The 19,464-nt window shown below is 46.1% G+C and overlaps 1 protein-coding gene across 3 annotated transcripts in view; it reads right to left on the bottom strand.

The window, feature by feature from the left end:
- The window catches only part of LOC128641966 (ras-related protein Rab-35), a 164,166-nt gene that overhangs the window by 97,984 nt on the left and 46,718 nt on the right, over positions 1-19,464 (bottom strand). Inside the window, exon 1 of one of the 3 annotated variants that reach the window (XM_053694581.1) lies at positions 4,300-4,401. The exons of the other annotated variants lie outside the window; for them this stretch is intronic. Coding sequence (XP_053550556.1) covers positions 4,300-4,336 — 37 coding nt within the window. The 5' untranslated portion in view covers positions 4,337-4,401. Of the gene's footprint in view, positions 1-4,299; positions 4,402-19,464 lie in introns of those variants that run through there. 3 annotated transcript variants of the gene reach the window in all.

Below are 19,464 nucleotides of genomic sequence, written 5' to 3'. Positions count from 1 at the left end.
GAATCCAATCTGTTTGGATCAGAACCGTCAGCCGCAGAAAGAAGCTCTCCGTCCTCATGTTCTGCAAGCTGTGACGCAGTATCTGACATGGCCCTAGCATTATCAGCGCACTCTGTTCTCACCCCAGAGTGATCACGCTTGCCTCTTAGTTCTGGTAATTTAGCCAAAACTTCAGTCATAACAGTAGCCATATCCTGTAATGTTATTTGTAATGGCCGCCCAGATGTACTCGGCGCCACAATATCACGCACCTCCTGAGCAGGAGATGCAGGTACTGTCACGTGAGGCGAGTTAGTCGGCATAACTCTCCCCTCGTTGTTTGGTGAAATGTGTTCAATTTGTACAGATTGACTTTTATTTAAAGTAGCATCAATACAGTTAGTACATAAATTTCTATTGGGCTCCACTTTGGCATTAGCACATATAGCACAGATGTCTTCCTCTGAATCAGACATGTTTAACACACTAGCAAATAAACTAGCAACTTGGAAATACTATTCAAGTAAAAATACTATGATATGAAAACGTACTGTGCCTATAAGAAGCACAGAAAGAGTTATGACAGTTGAAAATTAATAAACTGAAAAGGTTATAGCATCAAATCTTTGTAAAAAACACAATTTTAGCAAAGGCTTGTTCCCATTAGCAAAGGATAACTAACCCTGATAGCAGAAAGTTACAGAATAAACGTTTTTATCACAGTCAACTACAATCTCACAGCTCTGCTGTGAGGATTACCTCCCTCAAAACAAGTTTTGAAGACCCCTGAGTTCTGTAGAGATGAACCGGATCATGCAGGAAATACAATGAGCTTCTGACTGAATTTTTTGATGCGTAGCAAAAGCGCCAAAAAAAGGCCCCTCCCCCTCACACACAACAGTGAGAGAGATCAGTAAACTGTCATAAATTAGATCAAGCAACTGCCAAGTGGAAAAAAATAGTGCCCAAACATTTTATTCACCCAGTACCTCAGAAAATGAAAACGATTTTACATTCCAGCAAAAAACGTTTAACATAAATTAAGAGTTATTAAAAAGCCTGTTGCCAGTCCCTGCAAATTAGGCTAAAGTCTTATGTACACAGTGCAATTCCAGTGAAGTACCATTCCCCAGAATACTGAAGTTTAAAATATACATACATGACAGCCTGATACCAGATACTGCTACTGCATTTAAGGCTGAGTTTACATTATATCGGTATGGCAGGATTTTCTCATCAATTCCATTGTCAGAAAATAAAAAGCTGCTACATACCTCTTTGCAGATTAATCTGCCCGCTGTCCCCTGATCTGAAGTTTACCTCTCCTCAGATGGCCGAGAAACAGCAATATGATCTTAACTACTCCGGCTAAAATCATAGTAAAAACTCAGGTAGATTCTTCTTCAAATTCTACCAGAGAAGGAATAACACACTCCGGTGTTATTATAAAATAACAAACAAAGAGAATGACTGGGAGTGACGTAGAGGGGAGGAGCTATATGGCAGCTCTGCTGGGTGAATCCTCTTGCACTTCCTGTTGGGGAGGAGTAATATCCCAGAAGTAATGATGACCCGTGGACTGATCACACTTTACAGGAGAAATCTTAGCACAAACTTCTTAGCACAAACCTACTTCACCACCTCCATAGGAGGCAAAGTTTGTAAAACTTAATTGTGGGTGTGGTGAGGGGTGTATTTATAGGCATTTTGAGGTTTGGGAAACTTTGCCCCTCCTGGTAGGAATGTATATCCCATATGTCACTAGCTCATGGACTCTTGCTAAAAACATGAAAGAAAAAGAGAGAGCGACCAGATTACAAATACATCATTCCCATAAAAGGAGAGAAAAACAAGAGAACTAATAAACATCATATTTAATAATAATGAAAGTAAAGTAGCAACCAACAAATCCTCTGTCAAAACCAAGTCTCACAATCACTAAACATTCCCCATATCAAAGTATCCCAGACGACTGCTTTACACAGCCTGATTAACGCTAACAATGAGTGACCCTGAGGGACAGGAGCGTCATCCACTTAACCAAATGTTTCTTCAGACTATGATGAGAAGACACAACAATGAGCAGCGCATCCCCAGATATCCCAGCTGTACCCTCCTCACACTATCAGCAGCACAACACCAGATATCCCAGTTGTACCCTCCTCACACTATCAGCAGCACATCACTAGATATCCCAGCTGTACACTCCTCACACTATCAGCAGCACATCACTAGATATCCCAGCTGTACACTCCTCACACTATCAGCAGCACATCACTAGATATCCCAGCTGTACCCTCCTCACACTATCAGCAGCACATAACTAGATATCCCAGCTGTACACTCCTCACACTATCAGCAGCACATCACTAGATATCCCAGCTGTACCCTCCTCACACTATCAGCAGCACATCACTAGATATCCCAGCTGTACACTCCTCACACTATCAGCAGCACATCACCAGATATCCCAGCTGTACCCTCCTCACACTATCAGCAGCACATCACTAGATATCCCAGCTGTACCCTCCTCACACTATCAGCAGCACATCACTAGATATCCCAGCTGTACACTCCTCACACTATCAGCAGCACATCACTAGATATCCCAGCTGTACCCTCCTCACACTATCAGCAGCACAACACCAGATATCCCAGTTGTACCCTCCTCACACTATCAGCAGCACATCACTAGATATCCCAGCTGTACACTCCTCACACTATCAGCAGCACATCACTAGATATCCCAGCTGTACCCTCCTCACACTATCAGCAGCGCATCACTAGATATCCCAGCTGTACACTCCTCACACTATCAGCAGCACATCACTAGATATCCCAGCTGTACCCTCCTCACACTATCAGCAGCACAACACCAGATATCCCAGCTGTACCCTCCTCACACTATCAGCAGCACAACACCAGATATCCCAGCTGTACACTCCTCACACTATCAGCAGCACATCACTAGATATCCCAGCTGTACCCTCCTCACACTATCAGCAGCACATCACTAGATATCCCAGCTGTACCCTCCTCACACTATCAGCAGCACATCACTAGATATCCCAGCTGTACCCTCCTCACACTATCAGCAGCACAACACCAGATATCCCAGCTGTACACTCCTCACACTATCAGCAGAACATCACTAGATATCCCAGCTGTACCCTCCTCACACTATCAGCAGCACATCACTAGATATCCCAGCTGTACACTCCTCACACTATCAGCAGCACATCACCAGATATCCCAGCTGTACCCTCCTCACACTATCAGCAGCACATCACCAGATATCCCAGCTGTACCCTCCTCACACTATCAGCAGCACATCACCAGATATCCCAGCTGTACACTCCTCACACTATCAGCAGCACATCACCAGATATCCCAGCTGTACCCTCCTCACACTATCAGCAGCACATCACTAGATATCCCAGCTGTACCTTCCTCACACTATCAGCAGCACATCCCTAGATATCCCAGCTGTACACTCCTCACACTATCAGCAGCACATCACTAGATATCCCAGCTGTACCCTCCTCACACTATCAGCAGCACATCACCAGATATCCCAGCTGTACCCTCCTCACACTATCAGCAGCACAACACCAGATATCCCAGCTGTACCCTCCTCACACTATCAGCAGCACAACACCAGATATCCCAGCTGTACACTCCTCACACTATCAGCAGCACATCACTAGATATCCCAGCTGTACCCTCCTCACACTATCAGCAGCACATCACTAGATATCCCAGCTGTACCCTCCTCACACTATCAGCAGCACATCACTAGATATCCCAGCTGTACCCTCCTCACACTATCAGCAGCACATCACTAGATATCCCAGCTGTACCCTCCTCACACTATCAGCAGCACATCACCAGATATCCCAGCTGTACCCTCCTCACACTATCAGCAGCACATCACCAGATATCCCAGCTGTACACTCCTCACACTATCAGCAGCACAACACCAGATATCCCAGCTGTACACTCCTCACACTATCAGCAGCACAACACCAGATATCCCAGCTGTACACTCCTCACACTATCAGCAGCACAACACCAGCTTATAGAAAATAAAAGGTGGTCTACTGCTCTCCATACCAGACACTGCTGAGCCAAGCTCTCCGATCTCACCTATGTCTGATTTCTCTGTTTATAAGGAAGCCTATCTAATGTACCCTTCATATCGAGACAGGAGCACCCCCGGAGCCCTCCAATCCCTGTATGTGGGCTCCTTCAGTCCCTCCGTGTCTATTGAGTGCATCCTCTAACCTTTCTTTAAAGACAGAAAATAAAATCTGTGCTTACCTGATAAATGCATTTCCTTCTTCGCAGTGTCATTCATAACCTATGGGAAATACTTCACCTGGCCACCAGGAGGAGACAAAAACACCGCAAACAGAACACTGAAACCTCCCACTTCCCGTGCCCTCTCAGTAATTCAAGCCAAGGATAAGAAAAAGTAGAGAGAGATAAAAGGGTTATAGAGGGGCCGGAGCGTGCGGTCGGGCGTCCAAGATGGCCGCACCACACTAGAGCTCCTGAGACAGAGGCAACGGAGCTTTCTCCCAGGACTGCACGGTCTAAAAAATATGCCCCAAAAGTGTTACCACCAATGAAGGACATGACTGGCGTTCCTCCGGATTGCTTGTTTGGGCCATAACTTTTAAGAAGGGACCTCCAGCTGAGCCGTGGTGCAGGCCGCAAACAAAGCCTGCCTTCAATACCAGAGTGTCTCCTTGCGGCCCAGAGCCGTTGCTGCGCGTACCCGGGAATGAGAAAAAGGCAAATGACCAGCCTGAACAAGTACTCTCCCATCTACCCCATGGCTCCTCTGCGTTATCGATGCTGAAGGGCTTTCAGTTCCAACTAGGATTTTAGCTGCCTGTTGCAGCTACACGTGGGGTAAGACGACATAAAAATACAGAACTGTAAGATCACTGCAGACTTATAAAGGGCTTTAGCATCTGCACATTCAAGCGCTAATAACCGATAAACAAAAAGCAATACATAAATATAGGTGCTGCACTCTTCTAGCACCAATAATGCTACCATTTAGCTACGTTTAGGGGTGCAGCCTGCACAGCGGGCAATAATAACAGAATTTATGTTTACCTGATAAATTACTTTCTCCAACGGTGTGTCCGGTCCATGGCGTCATCCTTACTTGTGGGAATATTCTCTTCCCCAACAGGAAATGGCAAAGAGCCCAGCAAAGCTGGTCACATGATCCCTCCTAGGCTCCGCCTTCCCCAGTCATTCGACCGACGTAAAGGAGGAATATTTGCATAGGAGAAATCATATGATACCGTGGTGACTGTAGTTAAAGAAAATAAATCATCAGACCTGATTAAAAAACCAGGGCGGGCCGTGGACCGGACACACCGTTGGAGAAAGTAATTTATCAGGTAAACATAAATTCTGTTTTCTCCAACATAGGTGTGTCCAGTCCACGGCGTCATCCTTACTTGTGGGAACCAATACCAAAGCTTTAGGACACGGATGATGGGAGGGAGCAAATCAGGTCACCTAGATGGAAGGCACCACGGTTTGCAAAACCTTTCTCCCAAAAATAGCCTCAGAAGAAGCAAAAGTATCAAATTTGTAAAATTTGGTAAAAGTGTGCAGTGAAGACCAAGTCGCTGCCTTACATATCTGATCAACAGAAGCCTCGTTCTTAAAGGCCCATGTGGAAGCCACGGCCCTAGTGGAATGAGCTGTGATTCTTTCAGGAGGCTGCCGTCCGGCAGTCTCATAAGCCAATCTGATGATGCTTTTAAGCCAAAAAGATAGAGAGGTAGAAGTTGCTTTTTGACCTCTCCTTTTACCAGAATAAACAACAAACAAGGAAGAGGTTTGTCTGAAATCCTTTGTAGCATCTAAATAGAATTTTAGAGCACGGACAACGTCCAAATTGTGTAACAAACGTTCCTTCTATGAAACTGGATTCGGACACAAAGAAGGTACAACTATCTCCTGGTTAATATTTTTGTTGGAAACAACCTTCGGAAGAAAACCAGGCTCAGTACGTAAAAACCACCTTATCTGCATGGACCAGATAGGGCGGAGAACACTGCAGAGCAGATAACTCAGAAACTCTTCTAGCGGAAGAAATTGCAACCTAAAACAAAACTTTCCAAGATAATAACTTAATATCTATGGAATGTAAGGGTTCAAACGGAACCCCTTGAAGAACTGAAAGAACTAAATTAAGACTCCAGAGCCTGAACAAACGCTTAAACGTCTGGCACAGCTGCCAGCCTTTTGTGAAGTAAAACAGATAAAGCAGAGATCTGTCCCTTCAGAGAACTCGCAGAAAATCCTTTCTCCAAACCTTCTTGTAGAAAGGAAAGAATCTTAGGAATTTTTATCTTGTTCCATGGGAATCCTTTAGATTCACACCAACAGATATATTTTTTCCATATATTATGGTAAATTTTTCTAGTTACAGGCTTTCTAGCCTGAATAAGAGTATCTATTACAGAATCTGAAAACCCACGCTTTGATAAAATCAAGCGTTCAAACTCCAAGCAGTCAGTTGGAGGAAAACCAGATTTGCATGTTCGAATGGACCCTGAATAAGAAGGTCCTGTCTCAAAGGTAGCTTCCATGGTGGAGCCGATGACACATTCACCAGGTCTGCATACCAAGTCCTGCGTGGCCACACAGGAACTATCAAGGTCACCGAAGCCCTCTCCAGATTGATCCTGGCTACCAGCCTGGGAATGAGAGGAAACGGTGGGAATACATAAGCTAGGTTGAAGATCTAAGGTGCTACTATTGTATCCAATAGAGTCGCCTTGGGATCCCTGGATTTGGACCCGTAACAAGGGACCATGAAGTTCTGACGAGAGGCCATCAGAACCAAGTCTGGAATGCCCCATAATTGAGTTATTTGGGCAAAGATTTCCAGATGGAGTTCCCACTCCCCCGGATGCTCCTCCATCGCCAGGGAACTCCTTGTTACCCCCTGATGGTTGATATATGTAACAGTCGTCATGATGACTGATTGAAACCTTATGAATTTGGCCTTTGCTAGTCGAGGCCAAGCCTTGAGAGCATTGAATATCGCTCTCAGTTCCATTATGTTTATCGGGAGAAGAGAGTCTTCCCGAAACCATAGACCCTGAGTTTTCAGGGGTTCCCAGACCGCGCCCCAGCCCACCAGACTGGCGTCGGTCGTGACAATGACCTATTCTGGTCTGCGGAAGCTCATTCCCTGTGACAGGTTGTCCAGGGTCAGCCACCAACGGAGTGAATCTCTGGTTATTTGATCTACTTGTATCGTCGGAGACAAGTCTGTATAATCCCCATTCCTCTGTCTGAGCATGCCCAGGTGCAATGGTCTTAGATGAATTTGTGCAAAAGGAACTATGTCCATTGCCGCAACCATCAACCCTATTACTTCCATGGACTGCGCTATGGAAGGAAGAAGAACAGAATGAAGTACCTGACAAGAGCTTAGAAGTTTTGATTTTCTGGCCTCTGTCAGAAAAACCTTCATTTCTAAGGAAACTATTATTGTTCCCAAGAAGGGAACTCTTGTTGACGGGGACAGAGAACTTTTTTCTATGTTCACTTTCCACCTGTGAGATCTGAGAAAGGCTAGGACAATGTCCGTATGAGCCCTTGCTTTTGACAGAGACGACACTTGAATCAGGATGTCGTCCAAGTAAGGTACTACTGCAATGCCCCTTGGTCTTAGCACCGCTAGAAGGGACCCTAGTACCCTTGTGAAAATCCTTGGAGCAGTGGCTAATCCGAATGGAAGTGCCACAGGTAATGCTTGTCCAGAAAGGCGAACCTTAGGAACCGAAAATGTTCCTTGTGGATAGGAATACGTAGGTACGCATCCTTTAAGTCCACCGTGGTCATGAATTGACCTTCCTGGATGGTAGGAAGGATCGTTCGAATGGTTTCCATTTTGAATGATGAAACCCTTAGAAACTTGTTTAGAATCTTGAGATCTAAAATAGGTCTGAATGTTCCCTCTTTTTTGGGAATTATGAACAGGTTGGAGTAAAAACCCATCCCTTGTTCTCCTAATGGAACAGGATGAATCACTCCCATGCTTAACAGGTCTTCTACACAGTGTAAGAATGCCTGTTCGAAGATAATTGAGACCCGTGGAACCTTCCCCTTGGGGGTAGTTCCCTGAATTCCAGGAGATAACCTTGAGAAACTATTTCTAGCGCCCAAGGATCCTGAACATCTCTTGCCCCAGCCTGAGCAAAGAGAGAAAGTCTGCCCCCCACCAGATCCTTCCCAGATCGGGGGCCAACACTTCATGCTGTTTTGGTAGCAGTGGCAGGTGACTTGGCCTGCTTACCCTTGTTCCAGCCTTGCATCGGCCTCCAGGCTGGCTTGGTTTGAGAAGTATTACCCTCTTGCTTAGAGGGTGTAGAATTTGAGGCTGGTCCGTTTCTGCGAAAGGGACGAAAATGTGGCTTCTTTTTAGCCTTAAAAGAGCTATCCAGAGGAAGGGCGTGGCCCTTTCCCCCAGTGATGTCTGAAATAATCTCTTTCAAGTCAGGGCCAAACAGTGTTTTACCCTTGAAAGGGATGTTAAGCAAAAGCGCTCTGCGCGCCACGATAGCAAACCCTGAATTATTCGCCGCTAATCTAGCTAATTGCAAAGCGGCATCTAAAATAAAAAAGAGTTAGCCAATTTAAGAGCTTGAACTCTGTCCAAAACCTCCTCGTACGAAGATTCTTTATTGAGCGACTTTTCTAGTTCTTCGAACCAGAAACACGCAGCTGTAGTGACAGGAACAATGCATGAAATTGGTTGTAGAAGGTAACCTTGCTGAACAAACATCTTTTTAAGCAAACCCTCTAACCTTTAATCCATAGGATCTTGAAAGCACAACTATCTTCTATAGGAATAGAAGTGCGTTTGTTTAGAGTAGAAACCGCCCCCTCGACCTTGGGGACTGTATGCTATAAGTCCTTTCTGGGGTCGACTATAGGAACTAATTTCTTAAATATAGGGGGAGGACAAAAAGGTATGCCGGGCCTTTCCCACTCCTTATTTACTATGTCCGCCACCCGCTTGGGTATAGGAAAAACATCGGGGGGCACCGGAACCTCTAGGAACTTGTCCATCTTACCTAATTTCTCTGGAATGACCAAATTGTCACAATCATCCAGAGTAGATGTAACGGTACCAACCGGATACCAAGGGTTAACACCAGGGAACAATGTCCTGCATAGGGAATCAGCAGTTCACAACCCAGCCAGTTTTCAGGTTTTAAACAGAATAACACTTTATTTGAAGGCAGCATACAGATTTATACAGGTTTTTGACCCCCCCCCCCCCCCAGATGGGGGTGGAAAGAATGTTGTACATTAGATAAAAGGGAGAAGCGCCCTTGACATGATACAATAGGATTATATTACTTAAACACTTCAACCACAGGACACTCTTGACTCTCCTTATCACTTAGGCGTTTCTCTCTGGGGGTGATCAAACAATAGAATGCTAAGCATTAATTAGATTGTAGCTGGAGCCAGCCACTTGTGGTTAGAAAATAAAGTTAACACTTTCAGTCCTGACCGAAGGGTCTGTCACAGACAACCTTTCTTACGTTATAGTCCAGAAGTGGCTAGGTTTGCCACAATGCTCCCCCAGAACCAAGCCGGCATACACAGTCTGATCCCAACGGATCGGCTTGGGGATGTCCGGGGCAACAACTTTCGGCTCAAGTAAGCTACGGGGTGTTCTCCGCCATCTGCTCCAACTTGGCTCAGTACTGCCCCCACCCCAAACATGGAAGCGTCTCTTCCCGGAGGGACTGGGCTTGGGTAGTCACAGGGTTAACATTAGCGGGATCCATGGGAGCATAGGCAGAAACAAGGGGGGCCAAGTCATTTCCAAGGAGAACATCAGCAGGTAAGTCCTTCTTGACCCCCACATTCACAAGTCTAGCGCCCACTCCCCAATCCAAATGTACCCTGGCAACAGGTAGGCGGAACACAGTGCCCCCTGCTACCCTCACAGCCACAGTGTCTCCAGTGTGCTGTTTCTCAGGCACCAAGTTCTCTTGAAGCAAGGTCATGGTAGCACCAGTATCCCGTAGACAACTGACCTCCTTCCCATTCACTTTAACCCGTTGCCGGTTATTCCGGTGGGCAGCTTGCACGGGGTCTGCTTCATGTAGGCTGCCCCAGCATTCTGGCGCCTCTACGTAGCGGGCCACAGGCTGAGGATTATGTGGGATTCCGCCAGCGGGTCTTCTCCAGGACTGTGCTTGATTCGCTGCATTTAGGGGACACTCTGGTCTTTTGTGCCCTAGTTGCTTACATCCAAAGCACCGAATAGGTTGTGAGTAGCCCCGCGAATTGAACCGGGCTCTCTGAGGGTAGTTCGTGGCCGGAGGCCGTGTGGTATAGCGGTGCGCCGGGGGTTGGTAACTGGCAGCTGCTGGGGTGACTGGGGGTCTGTACTCCACTCTAGCAGTGGGCAATCGGTATACTGCTCCCCCTGCCCCTCGTACTGCCACGGATCCGCCAGTGGGTGCTGTATCCGGCACCAAATGGGGAGCTATCAGGGTTAAAGTAGCTCCCGAATCCCGAAGTCCCTGGACCGACATCACCTCATGCAGAATTCCCAGGGGTTCCTCGGCTTGGGTGCTCAACACCTCATGAGCGGCTGGCTCCGTTTGGTAATGGTGAGCCGCCGCCCTTGGGGCCAGGTTCTGTCTGACCTGGTTCCAAGCTTGTCTGCTCCGATTTTGGGTGCACTCACGTGCCATATGTCCCCACTGCTTGCAGGTGTGGCATTGTATATTAGCCCGTCCGTTGTTAGGCTGTAGTCCATGGTGCCTCCTGGCATCAAAATGCTGGTCTGCTAATCTGGCTGCTTCGGTTAAGGTGAGGGGTTTTCGATCTCTCACCCATTCTTGGGCTTCTGGGGACAAGCCGTTAAAGAATTGCTCCAACAGCATCAGTTGTCGCAATTCTTCCATGGTGGTAGCTTGGCTGGCCTGTATCCACCCCTGAGATGCTTGATCCAGCTTGTGGGCCCACTCTGCATGGGAATCTCTTTCTGGCTTGCGCAGGCCTCTAAACTTGCGCCGGTATGCCTCTGAGGTAATGGCATATCTTTCCAAGATCGCTCTCTTCACTTTAGCGTAATCCTTGCTGTCCTCCCTGGGTACAGCGCGATACGCTTCCGCTGCCCTACCGGCTAGCTTGCCTGCTAGCACCGGCACCCATACGGACTGCTCCAAATCATGTAACTCGCACAGTCTCTCAAAATCCTGTAAATACCCATCAATCTCATCCTTCTCCTCACAAAACATTTTAAATGCATGGTATGGGATTTTGGGTCTTACTGGGTTGCTGAGTGCGTCCAAAATGGATTCTGCTCGGGAGGATGCATTCCGCGGACTGTGTGCCATCACGTACTCCTGCACATCTGCCATTACCACGGATAGCATATCCCGTGGTACAGGTTGGGGTAAAAATTCCAGCCTGGTCCTCATTTCCCTCTGGTATAGGGTCTCCTCCATGGCTGCTGGAGGCGTAGCGCTGCGAGCTCTGTCTCCCTCCATCAGCTCAGCAATTAATATAGCCTTGGGTTTGCTGCTGCCTATCTTTCCCCTGGCTTCTAGCAGTTCCTTTTACGTTTGTCTCTTTAGCTTAGAATAATCCATCTCCATTCACTTCGGTCCCTGGTACTCCTTCCATCTTAGTCAGTATTGTAGTAATCCCCCTCTTCCTGAGGTTACTGGCTTGTGTAGTTGCTCTTCTGGGCGATAAGGTTCATTCCGTCGCTTGCCACCAATTGTAACGGTACCAACCGGATACCAAGGGTTAACACCAGGGAACAATGTCCTGCATAGGGAATCAGCAGTTCACAACCCAGCCAGTTTTCAGGTTTTAAACAGAATAACACTTTATTTGAAGGCAGCATACAGATTTATACAGGTTTTTGACCCCCCCCCCCCCCAGATGGGGGTGGAAAGAATGTTGTACATTAGATAAAAGGGAGAAGCGCCCTTGACATGATACAATAGGATTATATTACTTAAACACTTCAACCACAGGACACTCTTGACTCTCCTTATCACTTAGGCGTTTCTCTCTGGGGGTGATCAAACAATAGAATGCTAAGCATTAATTAGATTGTAGCTGGAGCCAGCCACTTGTGGTTAGAAAATAAAGTTAACACTTTCAGTCCTGACCGAAGGGTCTGTCACAGACAACCTTTCTTACGTTATAGTCCAGAAGTGGCTAGGTTTGCCACAGTAGATAATACCTCCTTAAGTAGTGCGTGGAGATGTTGAAATTTAAATTTAAAAGTTACAATATCAGGTTCTGCTTGTTGAGAAATTTTCCCTGAATCTGAAATTTCTCCCTCAGACAAAACCTCCCTCCTGGCCCCTTCAGATAGGTGTGAGGGTATGTCAGAACAGATATCATCAGCGTCCTCTTGCTCTTCAGTGTTTAAAACAGAGCAATCACGCTTTCTCTGATAAGTAGGCATTTTGGAAAAAAAAGCATGCAATAGAATTATCCATTACAGCCATTAATTGTTGTATGGTAATAAGTATTGGCGCACTAGATGTACTAGGGGCCTCTTGTGTGGGCAAAACTGGTGTAGACACAGAAGGGGATGATGCAGTACCATGCTTACTCCCCTCATTAGAGGAATCATCTTGGGCAATATCATATCTATGGCATTATTATCCCTACTTTGTTTGGACATTATGACACAAATATATCACATATATTTAAATGGGGAGACACATTGGCTTTCATACATATAGAACATCGTTATCTGATGGTTCAGACATGTTAAACAGGCTTAAACTTGTCAACAAAGCACAAAAAACGTTTTACAATAAAACCGTTACTGTCCCTTTAAATTTCAAACTGAACACACTTTATTACTGAATATGTGAAAAAGTATGAAGGAATTGTTCAAATTTCACCAAAATTTCACCACAGTAACTTAAAGCCTTAAAAGTATTGCACACCAAATTTGAAAGCTTTAACCCTTAAAATAACGGAACCGGAGCCGTTTTTACATTTAACCCCTATACAGTCCCAGGTATCTGCTTTGCTGAGACCCAACCAAGCCCAGAGGGGAATACGATACCAAATGATGCCTTCTATAAGCTTTTTCAGTGGTTCTTAGCTCCTCACACATGCATCTGCATGCCATGCTTTCCAAAAACAACTGCGCATTAGAGGCGCGAAAATGAGGCTCTGTCTATGACTAGAAAAGGCCCCCAGTGAAAAAGGTGTCCAATACAGTGCCTGCCGTTTTTATTAAAACAATCCCCAAGATTTAACAACTATTAAAAGTAATAATCTGCCAAATATACTTAGTAAAGTAATCGTTTTAGCCCAGAAAAATGTCTACCAGTTTTTTAAGCCCTAATGAAGCCCTTTATTCTTTTACTTAAACTAAGAAAATGGCTTACCGGTTCCCATAGGGAAAATGACAGCTTCCAGCATTACCGAGTCTTGTTAGAAATGTGTCATACCTCAAGCAGCAAAAGTCTGCTCACTGTTTCCCCCAACTGAAGTTAATTCCTCTCAACAGTCCTGTGTGGAAACAGCCATCGATTTTAGTAACGGTTGCTAAAATCATTTTCCTCTTACAAACAGAAATCTTCATCTCTTTCCTGTTTCAGAGTAAATAGTACATACCAGCACTATTTTAAAATAACAAACTCTTGATTGAAGAATAAAAACTACATTTAAACACCAAAAAACTCTAAGCCATCTCCGTGGAGATGTTGCCTGTACAACGGCAAAGAGAATGACTGGGGAAGGCGGAGCCTAGGAGGGATCATGTGACCAGCTTTGCTGGGCTCTTTGCCATTTCCTGTTGGGGAAGAGAATATTCCCACAAGTAAGGATGACGCCGTGGACCAGACACACCAATGTTGGAGAAATAAGCACTTAACTCACAGCAAGAACAGAAACAAGAGAATTTGCTACTGCCTTGTAATACGCACATTACTGGGACACACAGCAGACTTTAACCTATTGTGTCTGCAGCTAACCTACACCCACACGTGGGCGATAATACTATAAGATGGCGCTTCGTAGCAACTCCAAAGCAGATACTACATCTAGTACACTGAATACTTTCTTTAAGAGCACTGATGGGAAGAAAAAAAAACATAAATTATGCTTACCTGATCATTTTCTTTTCTTCTGACGGGAAGAGTCCACAGCTGCATTCATTACTTTTGGGAATTCATAACCTGGCCACCAGGAGGAGGCAGACACCCCAGCCAAAGGCTTCAAATACCTCCCCCACTCCCCTCATCCCCCAGTCATTCTGCCAAGGGAACAAGGAACAGTAGGAGAAATATCAGGGTGATTTTAAAAAAGGTGCCAGAAGAACAAAAAAGTACTGCCCCCCCATAGATAAAGCGCGGGCGGGGAGCTGTGGACTCTTCCTGTCAGAAGAAAAGAAAATTATCAGGTAAGCATAATTTATGTTTTTCTTCTTAAACAGGAAGAGTCCACAGCTGCATTCATTACTTTTGGGAAAACAATACCCAAGCTAGAGGACACTGAATGCAAACAAAAAACGATGGGTACAAAAATGTGGCTCCTTCGAAAGGCACCACAGCCTGAAATCACTCGACACCCTACAAAAAACTATAACGACAAGGGAAAAAACGGAGCCCGGGTAACCACTCATCAGTTACACAACCTGCAAAGCCGTGCTAGAGACCACTCAGACCCAGAGTCTGCTGAGCATAAGGCCTCCAAGGAGTAAGCCCTGCGGCACTCAATTCCCACAATCCAAAACCGAAAAATCTCTATCAACCCTCAGAGGGAGAGTAGAGGAACCCAGGAGAACCGATGGCCCATCAAAAACAGACTTAAATCAAAAACTGGTCAAAATCTATATCTACCCCCGAGAGGGAGAATAGAGGCCCCATGAGACATCTAAAAGACCAACTTAGAGCAACCCGAGGTTGCTGCAGGACCACTGTCCAGGGAAACAAACTCCCTAGGAGGACAAGGACCAGAAGATAAGTCCATAGTCAGGAGAAAACGTCACTAAGATGACCGGAAGGCCACCTTCAATCCCTGACTGTCAGGGTTTTTTCCCTCTTTGCCATGTGCTGCTGGCAGCCATTTTACTCACCTCTCTTGCTGACTTGGTGAATTGTGGGGGATGCTGCTCATTTCCTGCACTTCCTTTTATGGCAAGACTGGTGTGCATCATCTGTGTGAGACAGGATGCAGTCTCAGAATTGTGATGTCATCACTTATTATTTAAAGGGCCCCTGTTCAGTATGCTTTGCCTTTGCGTTGTCTCAGACCTGTTTGTGAGTTCCTGTGTATTACCTGGCTGTCTGACGTCCTTCCTGGTTCCTGATCCCTGGCTTGTTCCTGACTCTGCTGTTTTCCTTGTTCCCGGCTCGTCTGACTATTCGCTTTGGCTCCTGACTCTGCTCGTCTGACTACCAGCTCTGGTTTTGACTCCTGGCTTGTTATTTGACTTGTGGACTTTTTATTATTAATAAAGGTGTGATTATTTTTTGCACTTCTCCTCTCAGTCTGATTCCTGGCACCCTGACACAGCACCATACCAACTATGGTGTTCCAGAACCCGCAAGTGTTCCCCTTGTAACCTAGACAAGACCAGTCAGGTTAAGCATAGACAAGCAGAGGCAGGAAAACCGTCCCAGCAGCTTAAAAAGAGCTCATCAAGAGGGCACAGAGTCACCTGTGAGCAAAACTCACGATGACCCATCCACAGACAACAAAGTCGTCTTAAGCCATCGTGGGACTCATCCCCCTGAAAAGTGCTGAAAAATCTCGACAACAGCTCCCAACCAGAAAATTCCGGAATCCAAGGAGCGATCCATCCCGGCAACACCCGCCGCCGGTAGAGATGGGCACTCAGAGTCCCCCCCAACTAGGGGGAGGACAGATTCAAAAAGTAAACGGTCCATTCTGCAAAAGCAAATTGATCCCCGACCTTCCTTCCAGGATAATGGTCCAGCCCCCAAGGCTAGTGAAAGACCTTTTGCAGACAAGAGTGTCAGACCCTCGAAAGAAAAAAAGGATGGATCTACGAGGCATCAAAGCCCCAGAATAGAACTCTGGCCGCTACTAAAAATTAGAATGCTACCCTGAACCATGACAGACACCTGATGCTCGGGTCCAAGGAACCCTACACGGCAGCCTTCCATAAGAAGGAACACTCCTCCATGGAAGAAAGCACTCTGATCCACAGCATTCCGAAACCAGTAATAAATTATGTGATACTGAGAACGCAAGAGAGGGAAAAAACCCTACAAGGCGAGAAAAACAAGGACCCATGGGCCCGCAACAGATACTGAGGTACCTCCAACCCAAGAAAAACACATAACAATCCCTTCCCCACCCTAGATGAGAAGAAGATTAATCAACGGAAAACACCCTGCAAGAGACCAACCCTCGACCGACATTGTCAGCCCCGTTGAATAGCAACTGGAGCCTACCAGGAAGCATCAAATGTCCCAGCGGACAAGTAGGGACCCGTCAGAAACCTCAAACTGCAGCCTCAGGTTGATATAATCTTTCATAAAAGTCAGAAAACCCCTGTCCCTCCAAAAGGGACACACGGGAGACCAAACCCTAAGGTTAAGCAGAACCGCCCAAACCCTTTCCAGGCAACAGAACCGGAGTCCTCGAAAAAACAGAACCGATACAAAGATCTGAAGACCCTGAGGAACCCATAAGCTGCTTCCTATGGTTAGGAGCGCACCCATACAGAGCCTTCCGCCATCTAAAATCCTTAGATGTAAAATACTGAGCAATATCCACAAACCCAAGAGTCTGAATAGAACTCCCAACCGGTTTAAGAAAGGGCCACTAGTACCCTTGGATCAGAAGGTAATCCATGTAGACAGGGCTAACAACCTGACCCCACGCTGGAAGGCTAAATGGTCAGTTTCCTGACCCCAGACAGGCAAGAAGATTGTAACTGACCACAGACCTCCTACTCTCAAGCCCGAATGGCTAGATTTCCAAAATAAATCGACAGGTAGCACCCGAGAGTCAAAGACTATGGTATGACAAGGGGCAGTTTTTATCTTGGACGACAGTCTCCAGAGATCCCTGCCGGATCGATCTCCCTACATCCTTGAATGGAATAACAACGGGAGCCTCGCAGCTCCTGGTAGAACGGCAGGGAGACCCCTGCACTCCACACACTAGAGCAAACAAAACACTGATAAAAAGGAGGAGACGTCCACTCTTCCATAACAAATGACCAAGCCCAAGACGGGAGGGAAGGAAACCTTGCCCTGCAAAAAGAATGCGACTAGGCTACAAGAGTCGTCATCTGAAGATACAGCAAGTGAAGACTCAACCGTCCATTTAATCAGATACTAAACCTCCGGAAATCAATCACATTTCCAGACTTCCAAATGAATGGAAAACCGTGGTTTCGAGTCCTCAGGGAACCTAAAACCCACGATGATGTCTGAAAAAGTCGGTCACGCATCTCAAGCAATATTGCCAGCAAAAAACAACCTATATCGGAGCACACAACCCTCCTACCAGAAGCGTTGGAACTACGCCCCAGGCCCTAAACTTTGTTGTAGGACCCTAATCCGGAGTCAATAACACTAAGCCTGATTTTATTATTATTTTTATTTTATTTTTTTCAAAGCCGATAGGCTAATCAGCACCACAAGGGTGACATGAACCCAAGAAAACAGTAGATGGCGCCCGACCAGTACCTGCGTGATATAAGAGCACTTCAGAATCTGTCTATGGTCCAAGAAAAATCAACCCGAAGGTTCGATAATATGAACTAGAAAACAAAACCTCAGACTTAACCAATGTGCGCAACTTCCGAGGAAGTGCCCCCATGCGACCACAAAATCACAAGTATCGATTCCAGAGAAAGAACTTACTCAAAATGAAAGTTATATCAGCCATGAGCTTTATATAAATAAATCAAATACATCCTGTCCGGATCTAAAATAAAAGTAAGGGAGCACCCGCGGGTGAACGCCCAAGAGAAAAAAAGGGTACGCCCAACCGGATCAGTCGATCAGAAGGCCCCCTTCACCCAAGCTCAAAACTGGAACCGACACATAAAATAAAGAAAAATGGAGATAAGGAGATTAGCTTCATTCCCAAAACATCTATTCAGTTTGCCATCCGGGACGAAGACATGCCAACCTATAACGGAAGGCAAAATTATCCCTTGCCGGATTGACAAACTACTCCGGCCCAAAGGTTGGGGCCCCTGAAGCCTCAGAGGCCCCCGCTTCCCCAGGAGGCCGAACTGAATCGGGCAATCACCCGCACAGCGGGCCCTGGTTGACAGAACATGGACAGTATCTTAATAATATTTCACTTGGGAGATACAAATGAGCCAAGGCCGCAGATATGGCCATGCGGAACCGTGCCGTAACCTCTGGAGGAAACAGACCACCTTCAGGAGAAGGAGTAAAAACCAAAGGGACACCTGCTTGCGTAGCAAAGGAAGTTTCTGGGACACGCGCCTCGCAGGACCTAGCATCCTGGGGGAAGAAGGCTCAAATCACTCTGAGGACCTTGAATCGGGAGAAGAGAGTACTCTGGAACGGCAATCAGAACATAACTGATGAGCATGGATAACCCGGGCCATTTCATATTCATCACAAGACGCATTCTCCGCATCGGAGACATCCGTGTCTAAAAAGTCAGAATCCTCCATCATGGGATTACAAAAATAACAAACGGTAACCGACACCTTCTTTACACCCTAATGGCTGGGGCACTCACCACCTCCTGCGAACCAGACAACCCACGAGCAGACGCTCTCTGTAGCCACATAGTCAGCATACGGAAGTTAAAAACAACGTAACCGCACCCGGTCACGAGATGCACTGTGCAAGTCATAAAATAGCGCACAAATCTAAAGATCGCGCCAAATGACAATAAGGCCGTTAATATTCTGAAAAGCCATGAGCCTAAAGTATTACTACACCTCAGCAGATAGAACCACATAATAAATGTGATTAAAGTCCCCCCTGTTCAATAACCCCCCTTAGGGGATATTAACCCATGATTCCTTATTATAAGATAAAAGGAGCCCCACTGGGACCCTACCTTTACGTTAACATCACATTCACATAATGAAGTAAAATGAAACAATCTTACCGGAATCTACACAGTGGAACAGGGACACGACCCTTCAAGTGTGACAGATAGTAGCCTCGCTTCTGACATGGACGTGAGTGAACAAAGGCAGGCAGCGAAACTCGTCAACGTTGATTGCCAAGGAGCAGTTAATATGAGTCGTGATGGTTTCGCAGAAAAACTCTCCCTGCATCTCCTGACTCTTTATCCATGCTCTCACTGAGAGGCTAAAAGGACTACTTAAAACTCCAGTCCCATTTAGAAGAATACTACCCTCCATAAGAGACTTAACTCAAACTTTTGACACTTCTCTGCCAATCTCCTGTGACAAAAGGCAAAGAATGACTGGGGGGTGAGGGGAGTGGG

Source organism: Bombina bombina, chromosome 11, assembly GCF_027579735.1.
Source record: "Bombina bombina isolate aBomBom1 chromosome 11, aBomBom1.pri, whole genome shotgun sequence".
Classification (NCBI taxonomy): Eukaryota; Metazoa; Chordata; class Amphibia; order Anura; family Bombinatoridae; genus Bombina; species Bombina bombina.
This window is presented reverse-complemented; position numbering and strand designations above follow the sequence as displayed.